At 38.9% G+C, this 21,590-nt stretch overlaps 4 protein-coding genes across 8 annotated transcripts in view; 2 read left to right on the top strand and 2 right to left on the bottom strand.

Annotated features, from left to right (window-relative positions):
• The first annotated feature begins 15 nt into the window (after positions 1-15).
• Positions 16-9,831, top strand: LOC136444404 (spermatogenesis-associated protein 6-like). 3 transcript variants are annotated; one of them, XM_066441946.1, is made up of 14 exons: positions 16-311; positions 1,067-1,204; positions 1,715-1,763; positions 2,633-2,674; positions 3,009-3,133; positions 4,725-4,826; positions 5,187-5,366; positions 5,695-5,770; positions 5,886-5,935; positions 6,225-6,282; positions 6,501-6,642; positions 7,270-7,363; positions 7,751-7,834; positions 8,332-8,443. In XM_066441946.1, the coding sequence occupies exons 1-13, from the start codon at positions 264-266 to the stop codon at positions 7,820-7,822; spliced, it is 1,176 nt and encodes a 391-aa protein (XP_066298043.1). In that variant the 5' UTR covers positions 16-263; the 3' UTR covers positions 7,823-7,834; positions 8,332-8,443. The 3 variants fall into 3 exon arrangements, with proteins under 3 accessions (XP_066298043.1, XP_066298042.1, XP_066298041.1); XM_066441945.1 differs by having other exon boundaries at positions 17-311; positions 6,228-6,282; positions 7,751-7,815; positions 8,332-9,831; XM_066441944.1 differs by having other exon boundaries at positions 17-311; positions 7,751-7,815; positions 8,332-9,831.
• Positions 9,832-10,434: 603 nt separating this feature from the next.
• LOC136444405 (protein YIPF1-like) lies at positions 10,435-15,223 on the bottom strand. Its single transcript, XM_066441947.1, has 10 exons — positions 15,106-15,223; positions 14,575-14,617; positions 13,747-13,859; positions 13,286-13,366; positions 12,881-12,968; positions 12,452-12,571; positions 12,061-12,215; positions 11,657-11,776; positions 11,427-11,489; positions 10,435-11,093 (listed from the first exon to the last, which is right to left on the bottom strand). The coding sequence occupies exons 1-10, from the start codon at positions 15,148-15,150 to the stop codon at positions 10,998-11,000; spliced, it is 924 nt and encodes a 307-aa protein (XP_066298044.1). The 5' UTR covers positions 15,151-15,223; the 3' UTR covers positions 10,435-10,997.
• A 190-nt stretch (positions 15,224-15,413) lies between these two features.
• Positions 15,414-17,032, top strand: LOC136445428 (mitochondrial import inner membrane translocase subunit Tim29-like). The gene is made up of 2 exons (XM_066443438.1): positions 15,414-15,549; positions 16,014-17,032. The coding sequence occupies exons 1-2, from the start codon at positions 15,462-15,464 to the stop codon at positions 16,493-16,495; spliced, it is 570 nt and encodes a 189-aa protein (XP_066299535.1). The 5' UTR covers positions 15,414-15,461; the 3' UTR covers positions 16,496-17,032.
• Positions 17,033-17,471: 439 nt separating this feature from the next.
• LOC136445426 (erbin-like) overlaps positions 17,472-21,590 on the bottom strand; it is a 38,574-nt gene continuing 34,455 nt past the window's right edge. For all 3 annotated transcript variants that reach the window (XM_066443434.1, XM_066443435.1, XM_066443436.1), the window contains exon 25: positions 17,472-20,718. In XM_066443434.1, the coding sequence (XP_066299531.1) occupies positions 20,620-20,718 (99 nt within the window). In that variant the 3' untranslated portion in view covers positions 17,472-20,619. The remainder of the gene's footprint in view (positions 20,719-21,590) is intronic.

The raw sequence follows: 21,590 nt of genomic DNA, 5'->3' as shown, positions 1-21,590 counted from the left end.
TGCAAGGTCAGAGGTCAGCCGGAACAAAACGATCAGTTGTTAGTTGTGCCGCTGGGGACGCGATCGGACGCCAAGCGTTGTCTTGAACCTCCTACAACTAACTCAAGTGTGTTTCTCTGCCAATAAGGCGTGAAGGTTAGATCTCAGGAAACTAAACTACACGAGAATCTGTGATTCCAGCTGGGTATAGAAAGCCGATTGTTCTCGAACGCTGAGATCGCCGGGACCAGCGGACGTCGCGAGGCGGTGTTGTCAGGAGCAACATGCCGCGGAAGGCGCTGAAATGTGTGGTGGATCTGAGCGTTCACGCCGTGAGTGTTTTCGTCTTCTGGATTATTTTTTGTGCTCTGTTCTGGTAGGAACAAGCAAGCAATGTCTTTTTTGTGTGTAGATGTTTACTAGGAAGCCACACGGTAGGGGGAAAGGGGCGTGATCGCCATGGTAGGCGTCGGTGAGGGGTGTGTGTAGCGTGGGGGGAGGGGGTCTGAGAATGATAGGTCACCCTAGTGGGGACGTGGGGTTAGAAACATTTGCTGCATAATTAGGTTCATATGCGATGTTTTTCGAAAATCATCAAGTTAGGACCATTGCATCTTCAATGCTGCAGAAGGGGCGTGAAACATGTCAGTTTGTTTTGTTGTTGTTTTATGGGGTCACGCCTACATCTATAAACTCAGCAATAATTGTTTAAATATACAGGTGACATGTAGAGGTGTATTTTCATTATAGGTGACATGCTGAGTTGTACAGGTGTATTTGCCATTACATGTGACATGTATATTTACTGTACCAATCCAGGCTTTTACAGTCAGTACAGGTGTATTTGTCATTACAGGTGACATGTAAATGTACATTTGCCATTACAGGTGTATGTAACATCTCAGGTGTATTTCCCATCACATTGACAGGTGACATGTACAGGTATATTTGCCATTACAGGTGACTGTCAGGCATGTCCAGGTGTATTTACCTTTACAGGTGACATGCTGAGTTGTATTTACCATTACAGGTGACATGTACAGACATGTAATGTTACAGGTATACTTTTTTGTATTTGGCGTTACAGGTGACATGTCCGGGTGTGTTCCTGAGAGAGCGTGATGATGTGTACCTCAGCACCTGCATCCTTGGCCGCTACAAGAGAACAAAACTCCTTCCTCCAGTCTTCCCACTGTTGTATCATGAGAAATTCAAATTTGAAAGGGTGAGTTCATTAACAATACTTCCCTAGCCATTCCTGCGTTATAAGTTTATAGCAGTCAAGCTTCTTTGCTAAATGGCTAATTTCAAAGTTTTTGTAACAGTTTCCAAGATCAGTAATACCAATGAGATGTTTGAAAACTTTCAAATTTGCTTCTGGTAAATATGATGTGCACCCTCAATGTGAATTTGGGTTGAAGTTCCATTGAAAACACTACAACCCAATTTACACACAGACACATTTTTTAGTTGACCTGGAGTCGAATCAGCGACTCCAAGTTGATTCCAAGTCGACATAGCAAATTGTCAGAATGCGTTTGTAAATTGGGCCTATTTTTCGTAGTCTTATAGCAGATATTCTACAACAAATATAAATGTTGGCTACACACAAAAGGTGGTCTATTATAATGTTACAGTTGTTGAAATTCCAGAACATGCCTACTTGCCTGGTACATGGTAAACTAAGTCTTGCATGCAAAAGGCCATTCTTACATCAGGTATCTTATGGTTCCAGACCTTCTTGAATGCAGTGGACCCTGCACAAGTCGCCGACATCTTAGAAGGTGAGCCCTTAAGACTGAGTGACTTCCTTCATTATAATCAAGTGTCTGTTAAATGCCATTCTTGCTTCAAGAACAATTGTTCAAGAAGAAAGTAAGATTTGAGTCTTTCTTTCACGGTGTGCCATTCAGTATTGAGCTGTGGCCTCACTTTTTGCAAGGTATTAAGAATAAGATTTACTGATATTTAGTCCACCACCAATGTCTAACTATGGTTCGTTTGTTTCGGTATGCCTAAACACCTCACCCGACCTCATCCGACCTCACCCGACCTCATCCGAGTCTAAAATGCAGTGTATACGGGACAGGGACATTATTTGACGTTCTGGATACGTTAGATATGCAATTATAAATGCAAAACAAGCAGCAAACTTGAAGTATTTACCAGTTTTTATAGGTAACGGGAGGTCAAGACGGCCGGCGCAATGAATACACACTGCGTGCGTGTATTCGAGGCTGAAAAACACTTTGTGTACAGTTATTGTGTACAGATACTGTGTACAGTTATTGTGTACAGTTTCTATGAGTGGTTTGTGATGAAAATGTAATTAGTACCCACCGTCTTATCGTCCTGTCGGACAAAAATAAATAAAAAAGGTATGAAGAACTTCCCCATGTAGACCACAACAGTGGCATGATCCAATATGGCGGCCAGAAATCTTCTATCATGGAAACGAGCGGAGTAACTTATAAAAACTGGTAAATACTTAGAGTTTGCTGCTTGTTTTGCATTCATAATTGCATATTTAACGTATCCAGAACGTCAAATAATGTCCCTGCCTCGTATACACTGCATTTTAGACTCGGATGAGGTCGGGTGAGGTCGGATGAGGTCGGGTGAGGTGTTTAGGCATACCCCGTTTGTTTTGCAGATGACCATGTGCTTTTCGAGCTGATCCAACTCAACTACTCAGGTACGACTACCCTACTTAACAATAACAATAACTAAACAAACACCTTTGATAATGCTGTTCTGCACTCAAAACCTTCACTTGACCAGGGCTTCAAATATACATGTACCTCTATGAGAGGAAGCAGTATAGAGAATATTGTTTTAGATGTTTACACCTTGTAAGATAGGGATGAAATATCAGTCACCATATAGTATGATATGTTGTCTGATACCTTCTTGATTTAATTTGGTAGTAGACTAGAGTTGTATACTACATGTACTGTGTTTAATAGTTAAATCTGTAACCTTGTGTTAGACTTGATATGGGAATTTCTTTCTGAATTTCATTTCTTCAGGTGGAAAAGTTCTAGCCCGGTACCAGGCCCCAGCTAGGGACTTCCTGTACCCATACCCCAGCCTGACACCTGCTTACCCTGGTGCAGACAGGGAGGTCCTCATGGACAGGGCCTGGGATTTTCCTGTAAGTACAGGCTATAAAAACATGCTCAATCTGTGTAAATCCGCCACTTTGAAAAACAGTGGGTTTGAGAGATCTCTAGTGCAGCATCCCCCAGGTATGCTTACTTACTTATCCTCTTTGTCCCTTCTGAGACATAAGGCTATGACTTCTTCCCTCCAGGTATGCACAGGTTAGATATACAGGAGTGCATTATACTGGGGGACGTTGGGTTGCAGATCTGTTTTGGACCTCTTTTGAGGGTGGCGGAATTATGTACTCTAGTGGAATTTTGTTAGTAGATGCAGAAGTTAAAATTCAGACATGCTATGAAAAAGGTAATTTTGTCAAATTCACTGAGAAGTGAGAAAGTGAACCAGTTTGGTTGATTGAAATTTGACCACCAAAAGTTTGTTTGTGACCGTTAGAATGCAACAAAGGACTCCAAGAACTCTATGTGGACATGAAAACAAGGGATGTAAGTTGTAAACAAACAATAGGTAATTCTAGCCAGATGGCCTAACTAAATACACAACATTTCTGATAACTGAGCTATCTATGCATGGATTTTAAAAGCAAGACATTCCAAGAACTTAATAAACAAATCTAAGTATCTATACCACCTTTGCTGAAAACAGATTGCAACTATATACTTTCAAAATCTTATATTGTCCACAGTGTTCTGGAATGGAAGTATAGAAAAACAGATGCAATGTATTCAGTGCAAAGCCAAATGTCCACTACTGTATTGCTGTGCCTAAATAACCAAAACATGCAAAACAAACATCTTAGAAAGAGTTTATTGTGTGTAAACCTTAACTTCCCAAATAGTTGGGAGAGCTGAAATTCTTCAGAGGTCCACTCATCTGCAACTTGTGAATTGAAGCAATAAGTAACTCGACCTGGGTTGCCTTTTAAGTGGCTACTTAGTTTTTGCTTGTGGTATATTTTTCAGCCACATTAGTGAAGAGAATAGTAATTTTTTTTCCTTATTCAAAATCATACTAGATTCAGTAAAGCTCAACTTACTTGAGAATTGATGGACTGGATAATCATGTATGAGGCACACCCAACCATATCTGTATAAACAAAACAGTTAGCCACAACCATATCATTGATAACATCTAACTCTAAGAAAATTGGGAACGATTTCCTTATCAGCATAGCAATTCATTATTATCAAAAAGCAAACTTTAACAAGTGCCAAACAGGAACTTACATGTATGTCCTAAATAGAGGACTTAGGACATGAGGACTTACATGTACAAGTAACATGTTGTGTAGCCCTTTGAGAAAGTCTTATTCGACTAATTGTTTTGTAATGACTGAATGGTAATACTATGATATTCTTTTATGTATAAACTATTTTAGGACTATTTGAAACCATTGTCAAATTTGTCTTTCTAGAACCCCTAAGTAAAAAGCATTCTGTGAAAACTCAAAATCTGGGTCAAAATCTGAATGACCTAAAATGCAAGATGAAGTGATATGAATAACAGTTCTAGCTTCTGCTGTATTTGCTTTGAGAAAATGTTTTGTTATCTCATTTCATGTTACATAATTATGTACTCTTGATTGCTGTATGATATTTAACATGTATTTTTCCTGTCTGCAGGGAATTTCACCCAAGCTTGAGTTTTCTACTAAGACATCGATCAAGGAATGGAGCATTCGGACATCGGGGGTTGTCAGGGAACTGTCCACAAGTGCTTCTGAGGTAAAGAACATAATTTGTATCAGCTTAAAAGCATTGTAACTATTCTAAACACCTTTTGTGTACTATTTAATTGCTGTTTTATGTTAAGGGATCGTGGCTGATTGGACAGACAGTGTCAATTCTGAGAAGTCTGTAGGCAAGCTGAAATTTGGATGTTTGGGATTACTGGTAGGAATGAGTAATTCTGGAAATGTTACAAAATAACATCTTTATGTACATGTACTGTGTAATAAGGTACGAGACAAATAGTTACTCAAGCAACTGGATGGATTTTGAAAATTGTATTTTTTAGCAAGGGTTACATGATTTCAGTAGCATTCCTAAAATATAACATTTCATCATTTGTTTTGTCCACAACAGGACGACCTTGGTGGCTCGAAGTCTTCGCGTAGGAAAAAGAAGCAAAAGAAGCCGAAGGGATACGAGGAAGCTACCATTTCTTCCCGCGCTCGCTCGCCATCTCCGTACACCAAAAGGAGAACATCGGGCCCAAAGAGCAGCAAAATTGAAGGACCCAGGCCGCCATTTGTAGTGAGAAATGTAAGGTTTTCAACATTGTATGATCTTAACTCTATCTACTATATAATATACTGTATATATAATATATATTCTCAAAATGCCTCAGTGTTAACCTTCCCCTGTTGCCCAACTATGGAACCAATAAAGAATTGGCAACCAAACGGCTACTTCAGTTTGTTAAAGGTTCATCATGCTAAGATGCTGTTTTTAAAGTGTTGATCGCTATGCCAGAATATGTAAAATACAAATTACTATAAAAGAGGAAATGTTTGCGGGGATTGAATTTTGCTGTAGGAAGAAAATGGAGTGTTCTGAATGTATAATTGACTGATCTGATCTTGATTTTCAGGTAGAGGACAAAATCCTGGAGGGTGTACCTGCATCCCCTCCACGGAGCCCCTCACCTGTCAGGAGGCCTTCCTCAGGTGAGACCTTTTCACTTGTCAGTGAAAGATGTAGCTATTGTTTTGTTTCTTTTGGATGTTGCATGATGTGTGTGTCATGTTAACATTTTTGTCATGCCTGTTGTTTTTTTGTCAGCCCCTTTGAGTAGCTCCAGAAGAAGTAGAAGTTCCAGAAGCCTCAGAAAGGTAAAAACTGAAATCACTTGTTCTCAATGCCACAAAATTGTATATATCAAGTCTTGATTTATTGCATCTAGATAAGTGTGTTAGGTTCTTTTACATGCAGAGGTTTGACACTTGAGTCTTAGTGCTTGGCAAAAAAACGTGAGCCGCATTGCACTACCATTTAACCTACTTGAAAAATCATCATGCTTCACCACATTGAGGTTGACTGCTTTACTTTTACTTTATTGCATTTATTCACTGTCTTTAACAATGAAGTATTAATAACAAAATGTTGTTGTACAACCCTAAGCAGGTTGTGGAGCCCTTGGTCCAAGAGCCCCTCTTCTCATTGGATGATGACACAGATGGTGAGTAATATACAACAGAGTCTGTTTACAAGCTTCAAAGTTCTTCAAATGCTATTGAACAGACACAAAAAGACATGTATATCAGGAATTGTCTGTTGTTGCTTTGGCTGTTGTCATGAGAAATTATGCCGCAGTTGTGCATCGGCTTACCACTTGCGTTGTAAGAACTTTATTTTCCTGGGATAATGGTTATAATCTTGCTTGTTGAAACTTTGCAGACACGGCAGAGCTGATCAGTTCAGCGTACAGGAGCCCGAGGTCAACATCACCAGCACGGCTGTCACCACGGCGACTGTACTCAGCCCCGCCCGCCTCGCCTCCACTCAGTCCCTCCTCCCTCAGGAGCTCTTTAAGAGACAGGTCAGAACTTTTCTTACAAGAAGGATTGTTCCCAAGACCTGACAGTCCTCGTAAGTTTTTTTATCTCCTCACTCATTCTGTGGAGGCCCCGGGGGAAAACACACTGCAGGAAGCTGACCTTCTCAAGGGCTCTGTCCAGAGACACCGGAATTCATATGGAGGACCTGAGTGCGGCCATGGCAGACAGGATGGAGTGGTCGGCGGTTGTGCATGGACTTGCCCCGTCCCCCCCGGGGGTCGACCGATGATGATGATGATGATTGGATAAGACTGAACTGAACCAAATTAGTTCAACCAAGTTGGATTACAAATTGTTTCATTTTACAGAAATGACAGTCTTTTAGTATACAATCTATGGGACTGTTTGATCAAAGTGAATTCAAAACAGTTCTTTGAACATTTTAAGATGCAACTGTCAGTTATAGCAAGAGGTTTTGATTTTATACAGTATAATAATGATCCAGGCACGGGAGGATCTAAGTATTACGTCTATGATCCAGGAGCATGATTGTATTGTCTCACATGTTGGCATAAATTTCCCTCCTGTTTTGTTTGTTTTTTGTTTGTTTTATTATGAAAACAGTGGTATTTGCAGTCTTCAATTAATGGTCATATTGATTTATTCAGGTTTGGGAACCAGGATTACTTTGACGTGATCCACGGGCGTGTACAGAAACTGCTGAGTCAGAGTGAGCTGGATAGACTGGAGCGCAGGCTTCAGGTAAGTCTGCGTCCCCATGGTCCCTTATCAACTTTTCCATGATCCTTTTCCTAGGCTTAGTGACCATATACATGGTCAATGAAGTTTTGATTCAAAATTACAATTACAGCATGATCCTAGCCAGTAGGTAAATGTAGCTTCAAGCTCAAATTGGAGTTGGAATTCATTGTAACGTACCATCTTGTCCACTTGAAGACATAAAAATTTCCCCAAAACTGCATACTTAACAGCTGGCTTATGATTTTCACAGATACATCATTTTGTAAGACCCTCAAGTCGTGATATTTTATTAGTCTAGAGAAATGATTCTAATATTTGATAACACCTAAAATATAATGTTATGCATGTATAAGAAAGTTTACAAATGACTTTTCCTCCCCTGTCCAGGATGACTTGGACCTAGCGGAACTCCGACGGTCTGTCAGCCCCCGTCCCCTGTCCCCGGGGAGAAGGTACTAGTTTTGTATGAAGGTATCTGTTGTTTCTGTTTTGTCCTTGTCTTTTGGTGGAAGTCAATGCTAATATGTGTCTTGTAACTAACAACAATGTAGTGATATATCATTTAGTCAATTTCACTTTACCGTGTGGGTGTTTGTTGCCTTTTGTTCTAACATTTTCCAAGCATTTGTAAAAATTTAACTGAGATAAGTAACTGTTACATGTGCTAACAATTTCTAACTACAGTTTGATGTTCTAAATATTTCTAATTTATGATAACAGAAGTACATCATTTTTGCTTAACTAAGTGACAAAGGATTGCATCTTGCAACTTTGTAGTTACAGTATTTCTTGTCATAATTTTGCATACATTCTTGTATTGTCATTCTTTGATTTATATTTCAACTTTCATAAAGAAAAGGCACACTTTTGTTACTTTATGATTATAGCACTTTTGGTGCAAAGTTTCTGCCCAACCAAACAACTCAATTTCTGTTCTAAAACCTACAAAATGTTCCTATATCCTGCAGTGTTTTGGTTCGACTGAGTGATGACAGTTACTGGTCCCCCCGAGCCAGCAGCTGGTCAGACGTGTCTCACAGACAGCTGTTTGACGACAACGTGGCCAGGCTCTACAGCGGCCTGTACCGCTCTGCCAGGTCACCCTCAGCGCTCCTGTGAAATGCCTGGATTCTCCTGCTTATGTGTAATCTACAGTGTCTTTTAGCTGTGTTGCTCAGTGACTTGGTTAGGCGTACTGTTTAGTCACTCTTTTTTCTATACTAAATAAGATTTAGATATTTTGAAAAAAATAAACAGGTGTCCACCTTCAGAATACTTAAAATGCCATTATTTCATAAGTTGCATGATGGGTATCTTTGGGGAAACTATCAGCCAAAGCCAAAGTGTTTTTTTTTAAATTTCTTTTGTAAAGTTGGTGTATAACAGATATACAAATGGTGTCAATACCTTATTTTCCTAGGGTCATGTATAGTTACTGTGTAGACTCCCAGGGAAGTGGCCATTGCCCCTCCCCCATCTTCTTTATGTAAAACCTCAGCTTGGCCAAATCTGGCTTCCCAAGAACCACTAACTGCTGAGACAAACCTAGTGTAGCAAACATACTATAAACTCTGCCATTCTGAGATTATTTCTAAGTGTTGACTGTTTACGGGTATGACTGCAACAAAGATATCATCATTTTCATGTTTGTGCTTTGTTCTTTCTTCAATTTTCCAAGTTAGAAACTCTTCTCTTAGGGTGTTAGGAACTGATCAAGTGCTTGCTGCTTGGCTTGGTATATGTTGTGACAGACGTTTGGTGCTATAAGTGTTTTAGTAGTGTTTGGCGTAGTTTACAGTTACCAGTATGTGCCAACAGTTTGTCTAGTTTAACCCTCAGGGTACTACCAAAGCCACATGATGATATTTGTACCTACTAGTTCTTGTAGGCAACTTTTCATGTTAAGGTTAAGTTAACCTTTTCTATACAAACCAAAATATTTGTAAGACCTCATTTCACATACAATGTAGTACCATTGCATTCTTACGATGTCCAGAAAATGAAAATATAACTTGTGAATTGTTAAAATAAGATTGTTTTTTTTATCTCATGTTGACATATTAATTCTTACTAGATGTTTATTGCTTTGTTTGCTGTGAATGAATGGATTTTTTTCATGAGAAAATAAGTTGATAATTTTTTTATACATGTACCAGCAAAGTAAAATTTCTATATTGCCTCAAATGAACTATTGTGGAAACATCTAAAGTATGTAATGGGTGTTATGTACAGTTTTGTATTTTTTTCAGCCTACTGAATTGTATCTTGGCGTAGAAACAGAATATGTAGTATTCTACAGGGTGTTTAATGTGTACAATGTGACTTCCCTCTGTGAGCCTGTGTTTCGCAATGTAGTTGAAGATTTGTTATTGCCAAATGGTTATGGGAAAATGTCATATCGTACATTTTACACTTAAAAATAAAAGCACTTAAAGCATTTTACAACAACTGTAAAATGATATTCACAATTACTTTTTTTAAATTCATGAATTAGATATCCTATATACCAGTATGTCAGAATGGTGTGATAGTACATCATGTTCCTTTTATTTTTTTTGTACTGCAGTATTTCACACCTACACTATCCCTGATTTATGACCGTTTTATTGTTGATTTAGGCTAAGTATTTGCTAAAATACTCCAACAATATTAAGTAAATTCATGACTACTACTTCCATCTGGCAAAATGTCCCATCCTTCTCAAAAAGTGTTTGGGCGAGTAAAAAGAAACAAACATAAACTTCTGTACTGCATACTTTATCATATTACATGTATGTCCACAATATATCTGGACATCTTTACTCTCATTGCCAAAAAGGAGAGTAAAAAAACCCACAAACCATTGTACTGCTTACTTTATCATATTATGTTCACAATATATTTGGGCATATTTACGCTCAACAGCATATACAAAAGGACCAACCCAGCATTATAAATAAAAGTTTAACACCCTCTCCTTCTATAGTTCACTGTACATTGATCTAGAAATTTAACCTTAGACTCAAATTATTAATATGTTGTATTTAGAATTCATTGCAATCAATACTTACATCAGGTTTCTTTAACTTGAATAATGTAAATACATATATATGATTATGAGTCTCGCTGCTTTGCCTACTGGCACTAAGAAAACTCTGAGCAACATACAAACGAAAAACCAATATCCTTGAAATTCGAAGAGGGAGGGGGGCAAAAGATGAGCTTCCGATTGGACCTGTGCTATTCCTATACCAAGTCTGACTAGCTTACAGCTGTTGCATTTTAACTACCAACATAGCCCTGGGTAATGAAAGCATTTCATGGCACCCATTCATATGATATAAGCCACACTGACCAAGCAACTGAAATCAGGAGAAGCCAACCTGATGCATACCACAGAAGAAAAGCAGATCCATAGGAAAGAACTCTATTATAGTACTGTAACAGCTCTAACCATACAGGGCCAGCTCACAAGTGTGACTTAATTATAATCAGGTGGCAGGGACTGTCACACACAAATAGGACTGTTTAGCTACAGACAATACTGTACTGCTGTAAGGACGTTGTGATCTAGGATTCAACCATTGTCAGTATCAAATGATGGAGGCTATATTGGAGCAGACCAGAACAGTAATGTGATGTCCTTTTATGATGACTAGATGTGTTTAGTGGAGACGGCTGGAGCAATAGTTGTCCTGTGTGGCTGAGGGGTGACAGGGCTCCCATGGAGAGGTACGCTGAAGAAATACAGCTGCAACAGAAGGCAGTGTTGATGACATTGTCTGGGCTATACCTACATTTGTACTGTAGCTTAGATGTCTACAAACAAGCTGCTAGGAGACCCAAATTTATACCACATATTCCTGGCCCCCAAAGCTATCTGCCACCAGAAAATTAAAGTATATCATAAAAACAGAAGCTATAAAAGATGGTGAAGCTGTGATGCAGTGCCAAGTAAAGCCTCTAGGAGGCCCACAAATAACAACGCATGCATCTTCAAAATCACAACTCCCCCTATCATGTCTGCAGTACATGATCATAGAAACAAAATGCTTCTTCTACATGTTCAAATGATAGTACTTACCATAAAGCCCACTGCCAGCAGTCCGTGCAGAATGAAGATCAGAACCAAGGTCAAATACGTCACCTGGAACAACAATTTTGTGTTTAACAATGACAGTAAGAAACTACATGAACATGACCAAATATACATTGTATAGCATTATCTCCAGCAGATAAAGATGAATCAGATGCTGTTGCACAGATAAAGCACTGTCATAAAAATCCTCATCCTTATACAGAACTGAAGTGTACCTTTCTCTCATCATCCCTGACAGCAGGCCAGAACGTCAGCACTAGAACAGACCCAGACAGTAGCATGCCTACCAGTCCCAGCGCCCACTGTACCGCAGGGACAGGGATGGCCCACAGGACCTGAGGAATAGAAAGTAAACAATCAGTAAACAATGATTAATGACTATTCTTGAACACAGGGATGGCCACAGGACCTAAGGAATAGACAGTTAACAACCAGTAAACAACGATCAGAAAATCAACAAAATGGAAATGCTGACAAAATGGCTAAAAAGATGTCAAAAACAAGCCAGAGCCTATAGTACTAGTATCTTCAGCTTGGAGAGTAATCAGTATGACTGTACATCTAACAGTATGGTACTTTGTCAGAAGAAGAAGTTAACACCATTAACATGATTACCCACCGATATGGGTACATAGATGGATAGAGAGTATCCGTAGACACAGATGATCTCCAGGAAGGTGAAGTGAGGCTGAGAGTTCCTCCACCACAGGAACCCCCACAGGGCTGTGGGGATTAACCATGCATAGCTGAAGATGGCTGCTGCTGCTAGGGTCACTACAAAAATAGAAAACATCTCTTCTTATATATGACATAATGTTAGTTTCTTTAAAAACGTTCTTTCTCACATAGGATTACTTCTGATTCAACAAATCAAACAGCTCAACTTATGGTGAAAGACTGACAGATACTGATCTTTGTAACTTCTTTATTCCTGTGACAATTGTTTTCACAGCCCATAATGGCTGCTATTGTTCTACTGTTGTATGAGTAGCCAGCCAAAGAGACTGTACCTTTGTGGAAGTCATATACCCAGTGGTACTCAGACCCACTGCTGGCCAGGCTGAAGTAGTTGGCCAGGTTCCCACTGATGGCTGTGGTGAAGACTAATGTCAGACACACCCAGAAGGGACCTGAGAACACACAGGAACATAAGTACAGTCATTGGTAATGTGCAACACAAGTTCAAGCTCAAGTCTTGTCTTTGTCATATTCAAAATCAGTTAGCTAAATTTCCTTATTGTGACTCTGTGAATAGCATAATCAGGTTGGTAAAAAGACTGTTTCTACACAACCAAGCATTTTATTAAACCAACGTTTCAGCGAACGTCTGTATGTATTGTGATTGTCTTTTTTCCCCCTTTCTTGTTTTAGTCACTTATTACTAACACTGCTTATTATCCTTAGGAACAAGGGCTAAGCAGTAACAGTAGAAGCAGTACCGTATATGTCAGGGTTTGGTCGGACGTGTGTCAGGAGGAAGTTCTTCCCAGGTCTGGGGAGCATGGAGCCCAGGATACGGTGTAGCACCTACAGCAGACAACGCAGGAATGGTCTATATTTATATATAATGAAAACCATGGAAACAATAACTAACATTGTACAAAATGAACAGGATGTTCTTCTAGGTGACTTTCTATCTGGTCAGCTGCTTCTAGGCAGTTGAAGAAGACAATTTGTTAATGGCAGAAACATATAATACTTAATACATTGTATGCCTTTATTGAAAGAATAAAACTGCCTGTAGCACATCTTTGTAGAAAGGATGTTGAAACAGAAATGACCATACATGTATATTTATTAAGAAAATTTTCACACATGGACAATGTCATGATAAAATGAAATACCTGGTAAGTGTCCACATCAAAGAAATCCTGGTAATACTCAAAAGTCCAGAAAGGTGACTGCTTCTTCTGTCCACCTAGAAGCTGTGGAAATTATTACATGCAATATAATCGTACATAAATCAATAGAGAAGATATAAAGACATATGTTTATATCGTAATGGTTACATCAAAAGTATGATGAGACTTAGTCACTGTTCACTTTTTTTAGATAAGGATATCAAAACCCATCAACTCCAGCTATTTTCAGTTTAATTTACATGCAAAATCATGTTCAAGGAAGACATTATTGTTAAGTTACTTTGCACCTTAATTACCTAAAAAGCTGTTTTGTATAAGATCCTTTGGGGCTCTAGTCATAACAATGTTACTGTCTTAGGACTATTCCATTATCAGCCTGGGCAGAAATGCCCTAACTACCCTTAAAAGTCTCCTCCCTGCAAAATGAATAGAAGAGTCCTGACCTCTGCTTGGTCCGAGTCTGCGTCCAGTAAAGGTTCGTCATCACTGGACATCCGGCTGGTTCTGTCACCAGGCAACCCCCCTCCCCCATCACTCAGGGTGGCACCACTGAAGTCTATATTGTATCAGAAAAAAAAACTACATAAACATACTGTGGGCAGCTGTTTGTTTACATGCATGTATTCAGTTGACAACTTTATAATTATATGTTAGTATTTTCCTAACATGTACTAGCCTGGAATCCAAACCCATATAATTTATAGCTACTGAGTCTCTTCATTTATTCATTGCATAGCGTATCACACCAGGTTTGCATTGAAGAGTACAACCTGCATATCCAGACAAATTTTATTTGATCCACTCACACCGGGAAGGACCCCTACTCTTTTTGATAAGTGTAGTGGGGTTCTTATACATGCTTGAGGCATGACTCTTCTCAAACATGGGACCTCCATTTAACGTCCTATGCGAGAGACATCCCTAACCAAAGCTAGATACTCATTTTCACCGAAGTGAGAGAATTTGTGTAATAAAAGTGCCTTTCCCAAGGGCACAACATCAACAGAATAAGTCGGGGGACCCCGAACTCGAACACAGGACCTTTGGGTTCTTGGACAAATTAATAAAAGCCCTGGCACTCCACCACCGCGACGTTACTCAACAGTTACACGCAGCTATAATAGGTTTGGATACCAGGCTAAACATGCACAATACCATTCTATCACTATTACTATAATTTATGCAAAATAACGTTTCACCTGCAAAGTATGATTCTATCTTAATTAAGCTAAGTTAAAGTCACATGGCAGTCAAATTATTCTGATACAAACCATGAAACTGCAAGTCATCAGATGATATTTGGTCTCCTTTTTCCTGAAAACCACAAACGACAAAAGTCACAGTTAATATCACCAAGGCAGCATCACCAAGGAGGTTTTGGCTTCACATTTACTATAATTGAAAATGTACCAAGTTATTCATCAAATGTGCAAAAGAGAGTCCCCTTTGCTACACGTGTTATTGTCACACAATACTTTTTGTCCTCAACACCTGAATCATGGGACCTTTAATTTTGATACGATCTAATTCGGTTGAAATCGGGAAGACATGAAATTAGCACAAGAAGATTTACGTGAATTATTTCGGCAAGTTCATGAGGCCTATACAATTTGGCTTGAGGCAGTTTTAGGGCCTTATTTTGTACGACCAAGGTTTTATAGTTTGACCTAAATATATCAGCCAAATAATGATACATGTGCCTGTCACCGCCTCAGTAACGTGATATAAACTACAAGAAATGCTCTAAGTAGTATAAGAAACATCTCTGAACCTCTCTAAAGCTCAAACATCGAAAATACAACCTGTGAAGCCACGTCAACAACAGTTTGTCTTCCTGGATCCGCCATCTTCGTCTTCTCGTACACAGGATAGTGTCGGTAAGTGCCCTGAGTACGAGGTTTAGGATCTACTATTCGTTAATGTGGTACTCCGCCTTTTTATTTGTTAACACTTTAGATAATGTATTACTTTATTACTCAACAAGGCTTAAATGCTGAATAAAACAAATATTTTTGTATCATATTTAAACAACAAGAGGGGACAAACGATATAAATATGGTTTATTATAACTTTTTCTAAATCCGGTACTCCCCCAAATCATAGTGTGGCTGGCCGGATTTTCTTTGAAGGTCGGAGGTGAAAGACAAACGTGCCCGACATGGCGCTGTTTCTGATGAAACTCCGAACTCCCGTGTCCGTTTTACGGTTTATAGACAGATACAAGGGAGGCAGACTGGAGCGTGTTGGTAAGACGGTCTAATTAAGCTTCCATGCTATCATATGAACCTTTTAATTTTACCGTTTATCATTTAAACGTCCAGAATACTCCATATTTCCACCAACCCCCTCCCTCTCTTCCTGTAAAATATATGAAGTTCCTATGGGAGGCCAAGCTGCATGTAAGTTACAGTACTGAACGGACGAAAATTAGGCTACCTATATGACATGACTTACCAATGACTGTAGCTGAATGTTGTGAATGAGGCCATTTAAATCTTTTTGTGATAACGTTACCTTTGGACAAGACTAATGTCATGATCATGTGCAGTTTCAAACTGAGTTGCTAGATGGCCCAAACCTAATACATTTCAAGTTCAAGTCGTCGAAGAACTAAACACCCAACGTTACATATAGCAACAAACTAACACCACCTATGTGTATCCTATGGTAGGAGGTAGAATCAAGTTAATCATCCCAACTGTCATTTCAGCTCTGTCGGTCAAGAGTCTCCTGAGTGACTACAGCGATGTGATTGTCGAGGGAGCGAAGGACATGACAAAACATCCCGTCCGATCATCATTCCTACTGGCAGGGATCACAGGAACAGTGTACGCGTACAAGACCAATCCGTCCTACCAATCCTTCCAGCAGGCTCTCCTACACTCCTCCAATGACCTTCTCCAGCTGAGTAACTCGATTAGGAACCCAACATCAGACAGTCACGTGCAGTCTCTCATTGGCCACATGAACGATGGAACACTTCGATACACGACTCTAGGAGTGGTTTCTGTGGTTTGGACTGGAGACTACGACAAGAACTGCAATGTCTACGCTGCTGAGTGCCAATACCTGAAACCGCAGTGGTTGTCTTTTCATGAGAGAGTTGCTGACATAGGCTTCTGTGGCCGCTGGCTTGTGTTGAACCAAAAGATGGCAGACTTTGACATTAACTCTGAGGAGTTTAGTCTTTAGTACAGTACCTGCAATATTTCAGTTGTTTCATCGACTTGGCATGTGCTAGTTGGTACTACATTGTACATTTGTATTTTCATGTGGTTTTGGTTACAATGCAAAGAAAGAAGGCAGAATTTGCAAGCCTGTTGAATTGGTACCTAACGTTACACAGTACACACACTGTTTGTATACTGTAGATGTAGACTTGAATGTTATCCACAGTACCTGCAATATTTCAGTCGTTCCATGGCATAGGAACAAATGCTAGTAGGTACTACATTGTTCAAGTGGTTTGACTATGATGCAAAGAAAGAATGCAGTTTACCAGCCAATAATTATTGAATCGGTACCTACAGACACGTACTGTAAATGTAGACTTGAATGTTATCCACAGTACCATATCTGTCGTTCCATGGCATAAGAACATGCAGTATTAGGCACTCAATGTACATTTGTATTTGCAAGCCCATTGAATCAGTACCAATGTACAAATACTGTAAAAGTAGACTTCTCCAACAGATTGGCAGACAGATGTAATAAAGTTAATTTTTTCTGACTGACGAGTGAAAATACAATGTAGGTCTACTGCTCATTATGCACAAGTTCAGAGCCTCAATGGCTATTTCCTTGAAATGTAGATATCACAGGCGAATAAAACCAAGTTTCAGGAACTGTTGGTTTATTGTAATACCATGGATGGAACAAATGATGCTTAAATGTCCTCAAGACTCATCCCTTGAAATTAAATACGTGTACATGACTGTACACTTTTGAGACCAGAAATCTTGCAGAGATATGTCTTACTGGAAGGTCTTAGTCTGTATAACGCAAACTCCAGCTGTCCGGGGGTTTCTCTCCCCTCCCCTTGGGTTGTGAGGTGGTTACAGGGCCGCTAGCGGTCACAAGAGGCTTGATTGAATTCAGGCTAGGAAGGTCTAATATATATTCAATGTTTGCGGGTAAGAAATGTGCAAATATAACACAACATCAGGCATAAGTCGTAAAAGTTTAATTGAATATGCAAATCAACAGACTGATGAACATATTCCACCAAAATCCATAACTACCCAGTAACTGTGATTGGACTGTACTACTGTGTTACCAATATTGAACAACAAATTGTGTAAAATCTCTTTCCCAAAACATCATGGAGTTTGCACTTTTCAGTTTGTTCTCTTTGCTTTGCAAGAAATGGCATTGCAGCTGTCAACTTTCTTCAATGTATTTTTTCAAAATAAGCTTTAGATATTGCTGAATCTCATACCTTCTTTAAAAGCGTTCTATAGGCCCATCCATAGCCTGGTTACAAACTCGTTCAATAAAACACCTTATAAGTTACATGTAACAGCATTGTGTATCAATGCTTCCATAATGTCGTTGTCCAGCAGCAGAACTTGCCTAAAAAAACATTAAAACACACTTCCGAGCAGAAATGATCTACCTGCACTTCACATAGAAAAGTAGGAAAAATGCAAATGAGAAATCTAAAAAAGTACAAGAAAATGACTTCTAAAAAACTGGTAGACAAGAACGGGTAGAGACGTAGAGATTGCAAAGAAATAAGTTATGAAAATACATGTATTTGCGCTGATTTGTGGCAGGTAGATTTTACTAACTAAAACCATATGCATTACCATTTATTTGTCCAAGTACCATATCTGTGTACCATACTTCAGAGAAACCAGAATAAAATCTATAAAACTAGACAAATAGCTGCATTGAAGACATGGGTGGGTCACAATAAAATGCACAACTTATATACAATAAAAGAAACAGTAAATTTACATTACATATCTGCATTGCCACCCAACACTTTTTTCATCAGTCACATTCATACATACATTGTATGCATGTATTAGAGTAGGCAGTTTCTTCTAAAACACTACCCTTATTAATGCAACAGTTGATGACAACATAATAGTAAATTCTTCACAAACCCTCAATGCATCCTTGTGCAGAGCCAGTCAAATACATACTTCTTGTTTCTTATCAAAATCTTGCATTGAATAGAAACCACCAGAATGTAATACTTTGAGCAACCTTTTCGCCCAGTCCTATTCGTCTAACTGTAACACTATGAAAAGATTTTGTACAACTTAAAGCAAAGATCACAGTCAACATCTACATATACAGTTTCATTCAAACACAGAGTATGACACCCACCCTCTCATACATCTATTTAACCTTATCCCTGCTGTGGGCTCATCTATGATCCCAATATTGTATTGTTTACAGCAGACATCAGCAGGGAAAGGGTTAACACTTTCTTTAAATATCATTTCATGTTTTGCTTTGTCTCAGAAATTTTCATCTTCATCTCTTCAGCATCTTTCTAAATATACATACTAGGTCCAGAAAGTTCCCATAGATACAATAGTACAACACAGTAAAACCCAGAGTCTATTCTAAGGTAGGGTATCTCCATTTTTGGTGACAGGAGTAGTATACAGTACACCCATAAATGATTACATTAGGTGAAACAAATATTTCATCTACATTAAAACTATTACTGGAACATCAATTTGTTGGTTTTTGATCACCCTTCTTTTATATATATTTACATCACGTCTGGCCTAACTAAATCTTACTGTGTAACGGAATGATACTGGTAAGATAGATGGGGAGGTAGTCTGGGTTTTAGGTGAGAATTGCCGTTTTCTTTATTGCAAAATTTTGTAGACTGAAAGAACATGGCCTGTGTATGGCCTATGCTGATGGCACCAGGGGAATATGGATAGGGACAGTGCCTTCACTTTATTTCATCGTATTTCCTCAAACAACAGCACAAATACTAAAATGAGTACTACTAAAATGTTGTTGGGTCACCTTAGGAATTAGCCTTCAGTGCTGTTACTGGACCAAATGTGGCATAGCAAATTTACAACATGCAATTTCATAGTACAGTCTGTACAACCATCTCTAGCATGGTAATGAATGCTATTGGCACAGAGAGAATTTCTTGGCAAGTTGTTTTGGCTTGTGGTGGTGCGGCCTGGCAAGAAATAGTGACTATCATACCATGATCTTCATAAAGCGTTGTTAATATGATTAATACTGACACATTGCTAACACCGAAAAATTGTTTATCGAAAGGTTGTTGGATTGAAAGCCGCTGTACAATGTACATGTGTTTGGTTTATCACATATACATGTAGCTTGATTTGAATCCAGCTTGACTGGTATTCTGGATTCTTCTTCCCCCAACAGGGCTTGGGACAATCAATTGTATTAGATGGTATTGAATGAACTAATGCTGGCAAGCCTTAGAATGTGAAAATAGGAAGACCACAACACCTTCTATGATAGATATTTCACTAATAAAACTACGTATTGCATTTCACTTTAATACAGTTAACTAAACAGGGCGGTTGGCAGATGAGGTAGGTATAAGGAGGGATTTTGTCAAACATAAAACATCACAGAAATCAAATCTTTGCACTCAGATGTTAAAAGCACCGTACAGCACCCTTAGATTGCATAAGGTTAAGCAAGATTTGTACAACTGAAGACACTGACAAGCCTGACACAAACGTTAAGGATAGTCTCATAACTTTGCATGTTGTTACCAGGGACATGCTCAGTATTGAATGTACATAAATCTAACACTGAATACATGTCCAACACGACAATGACATGGTCTCATTATATGTACTTACTATTCTTCTACAATAAATTTCAAATGATTTTTAGATTTTCATTTGAATTGTGTTGAAATTTTACATATTTCAAGAGGACTTTCTTGAATGATACATTTGATACACTGATTCATGTGAAAGTCATCTGCCAAAAAGAACACCATAGAAACGGCAAATTCACTCCTTCACAAAGACTTTAAAGACTCGTTTGGGTCCAATTCTTTGCGTTTGTAAAAACGTGATTGCGATAAAAGATTGGTAAAGATTCAAAATCTTATCCAGTTGCTTGAGTAACTCTTTTTGGCATATCTTATTACCTGGATGTCTAACTTTCATCAACACAATAAAAGATTCTTTTTCATATATTCCAAAGATATCAAGGATTCAGGTGAAGAAAAGCAACATGCAAACCTGTGAGACCATCCTTAACATGTTCAATAACTGTGCCATGAATATCCTGTACTACTGTAGTTTGGCAATTTCCACATGGAGTGCTAGGTGGCGTCTCTATCTTCTCTCGATGACGAGGGTGACCGATCTCGGCATGGCTCTCAGCAGCATCACAGCCTGGTCATGCTCCACCTGGGTAAAGTCATACTGCTCCACCTACACACACAGGGGCACACTATTAGTTAGTAGGGATGCGGACCTAAATCCATTTTCAGGTTCAGGTCCGGACCTGAACCTAAAAGTTTAGGTTCAGGTCCGGACCTATTAGGTCCGACCTGAACCCATGGCATATCTGACTAATTGCCAAACTTCTATTTACTAGTACTTGGAGTGTTCTTACATTGCACTGTGATACACATACATGTACTTTTATACCAGTGTAACGCTGTTTGTCATAGACCAAGACTGATATCATGTTATTGTACACTAACCTGAGAGTATAACACAATGCTAAGTCTGTTGCTTTCTTCTATCAGAATAAGGTAGAATTATTAAAGTTCTTAAAAATGAACGAAATAAGTAATAATTACTGGTCAAGACTGTGAAATGAAAAATATTTTCCAGTGCAAAATCACTTTTTAAAGGAAACCAATAAATGAGATTAGACTTTGTCAAGTTGGAGTCCAACACAAATCACATTTTTTAAAAATCACATGCAAAAAAAAAAATTGAAAAAATATATACTTGAATTTCTCTCTGAACTCGGCCTTTTGACATTCTGGCATGCCCTTCATCTGATCAAGGCACCTGGTATTCATTAGAAGTTCATTAGCAGCAAGTCCCGCACCGCTGATATCACAGGATATCACAGTCCTTTTGGGAGGCCCACTGCAGAAACATATCCCTGATTGCCACGATCAAGCCATCTTTATCCAATTTGTGGCAGAAAAATAATAGCCAGCTTCTCCTGCCCCGGACAGATTTTGCCTTTTCCGTTTTATGCTGCGGGATGACATCTTTATATGCGCAAGCGTCAATGAAAACAGTTCGTCACGTCTTCTCACTTCAGTTCCCGCGGTTGTGGGTGA

Source organism: Branchiostoma lanceolatum, chromosome 11, assembly GCF_035083965.1.
Source record: "Branchiostoma lanceolatum isolate klBraLanc5 chromosome 11, klBraLanc5.hap2, whole genome shotgun sequence".
Taxonomy (NCBI): Eukaryota; Metazoa; Chordata; class Leptocardii; order Amphioxiformes; family Branchiostomatidae; genus Branchiostoma; species Branchiostoma lanceolatum.
This window is presented reverse-complemented; position numbering and strand designations above follow the sequence as displayed.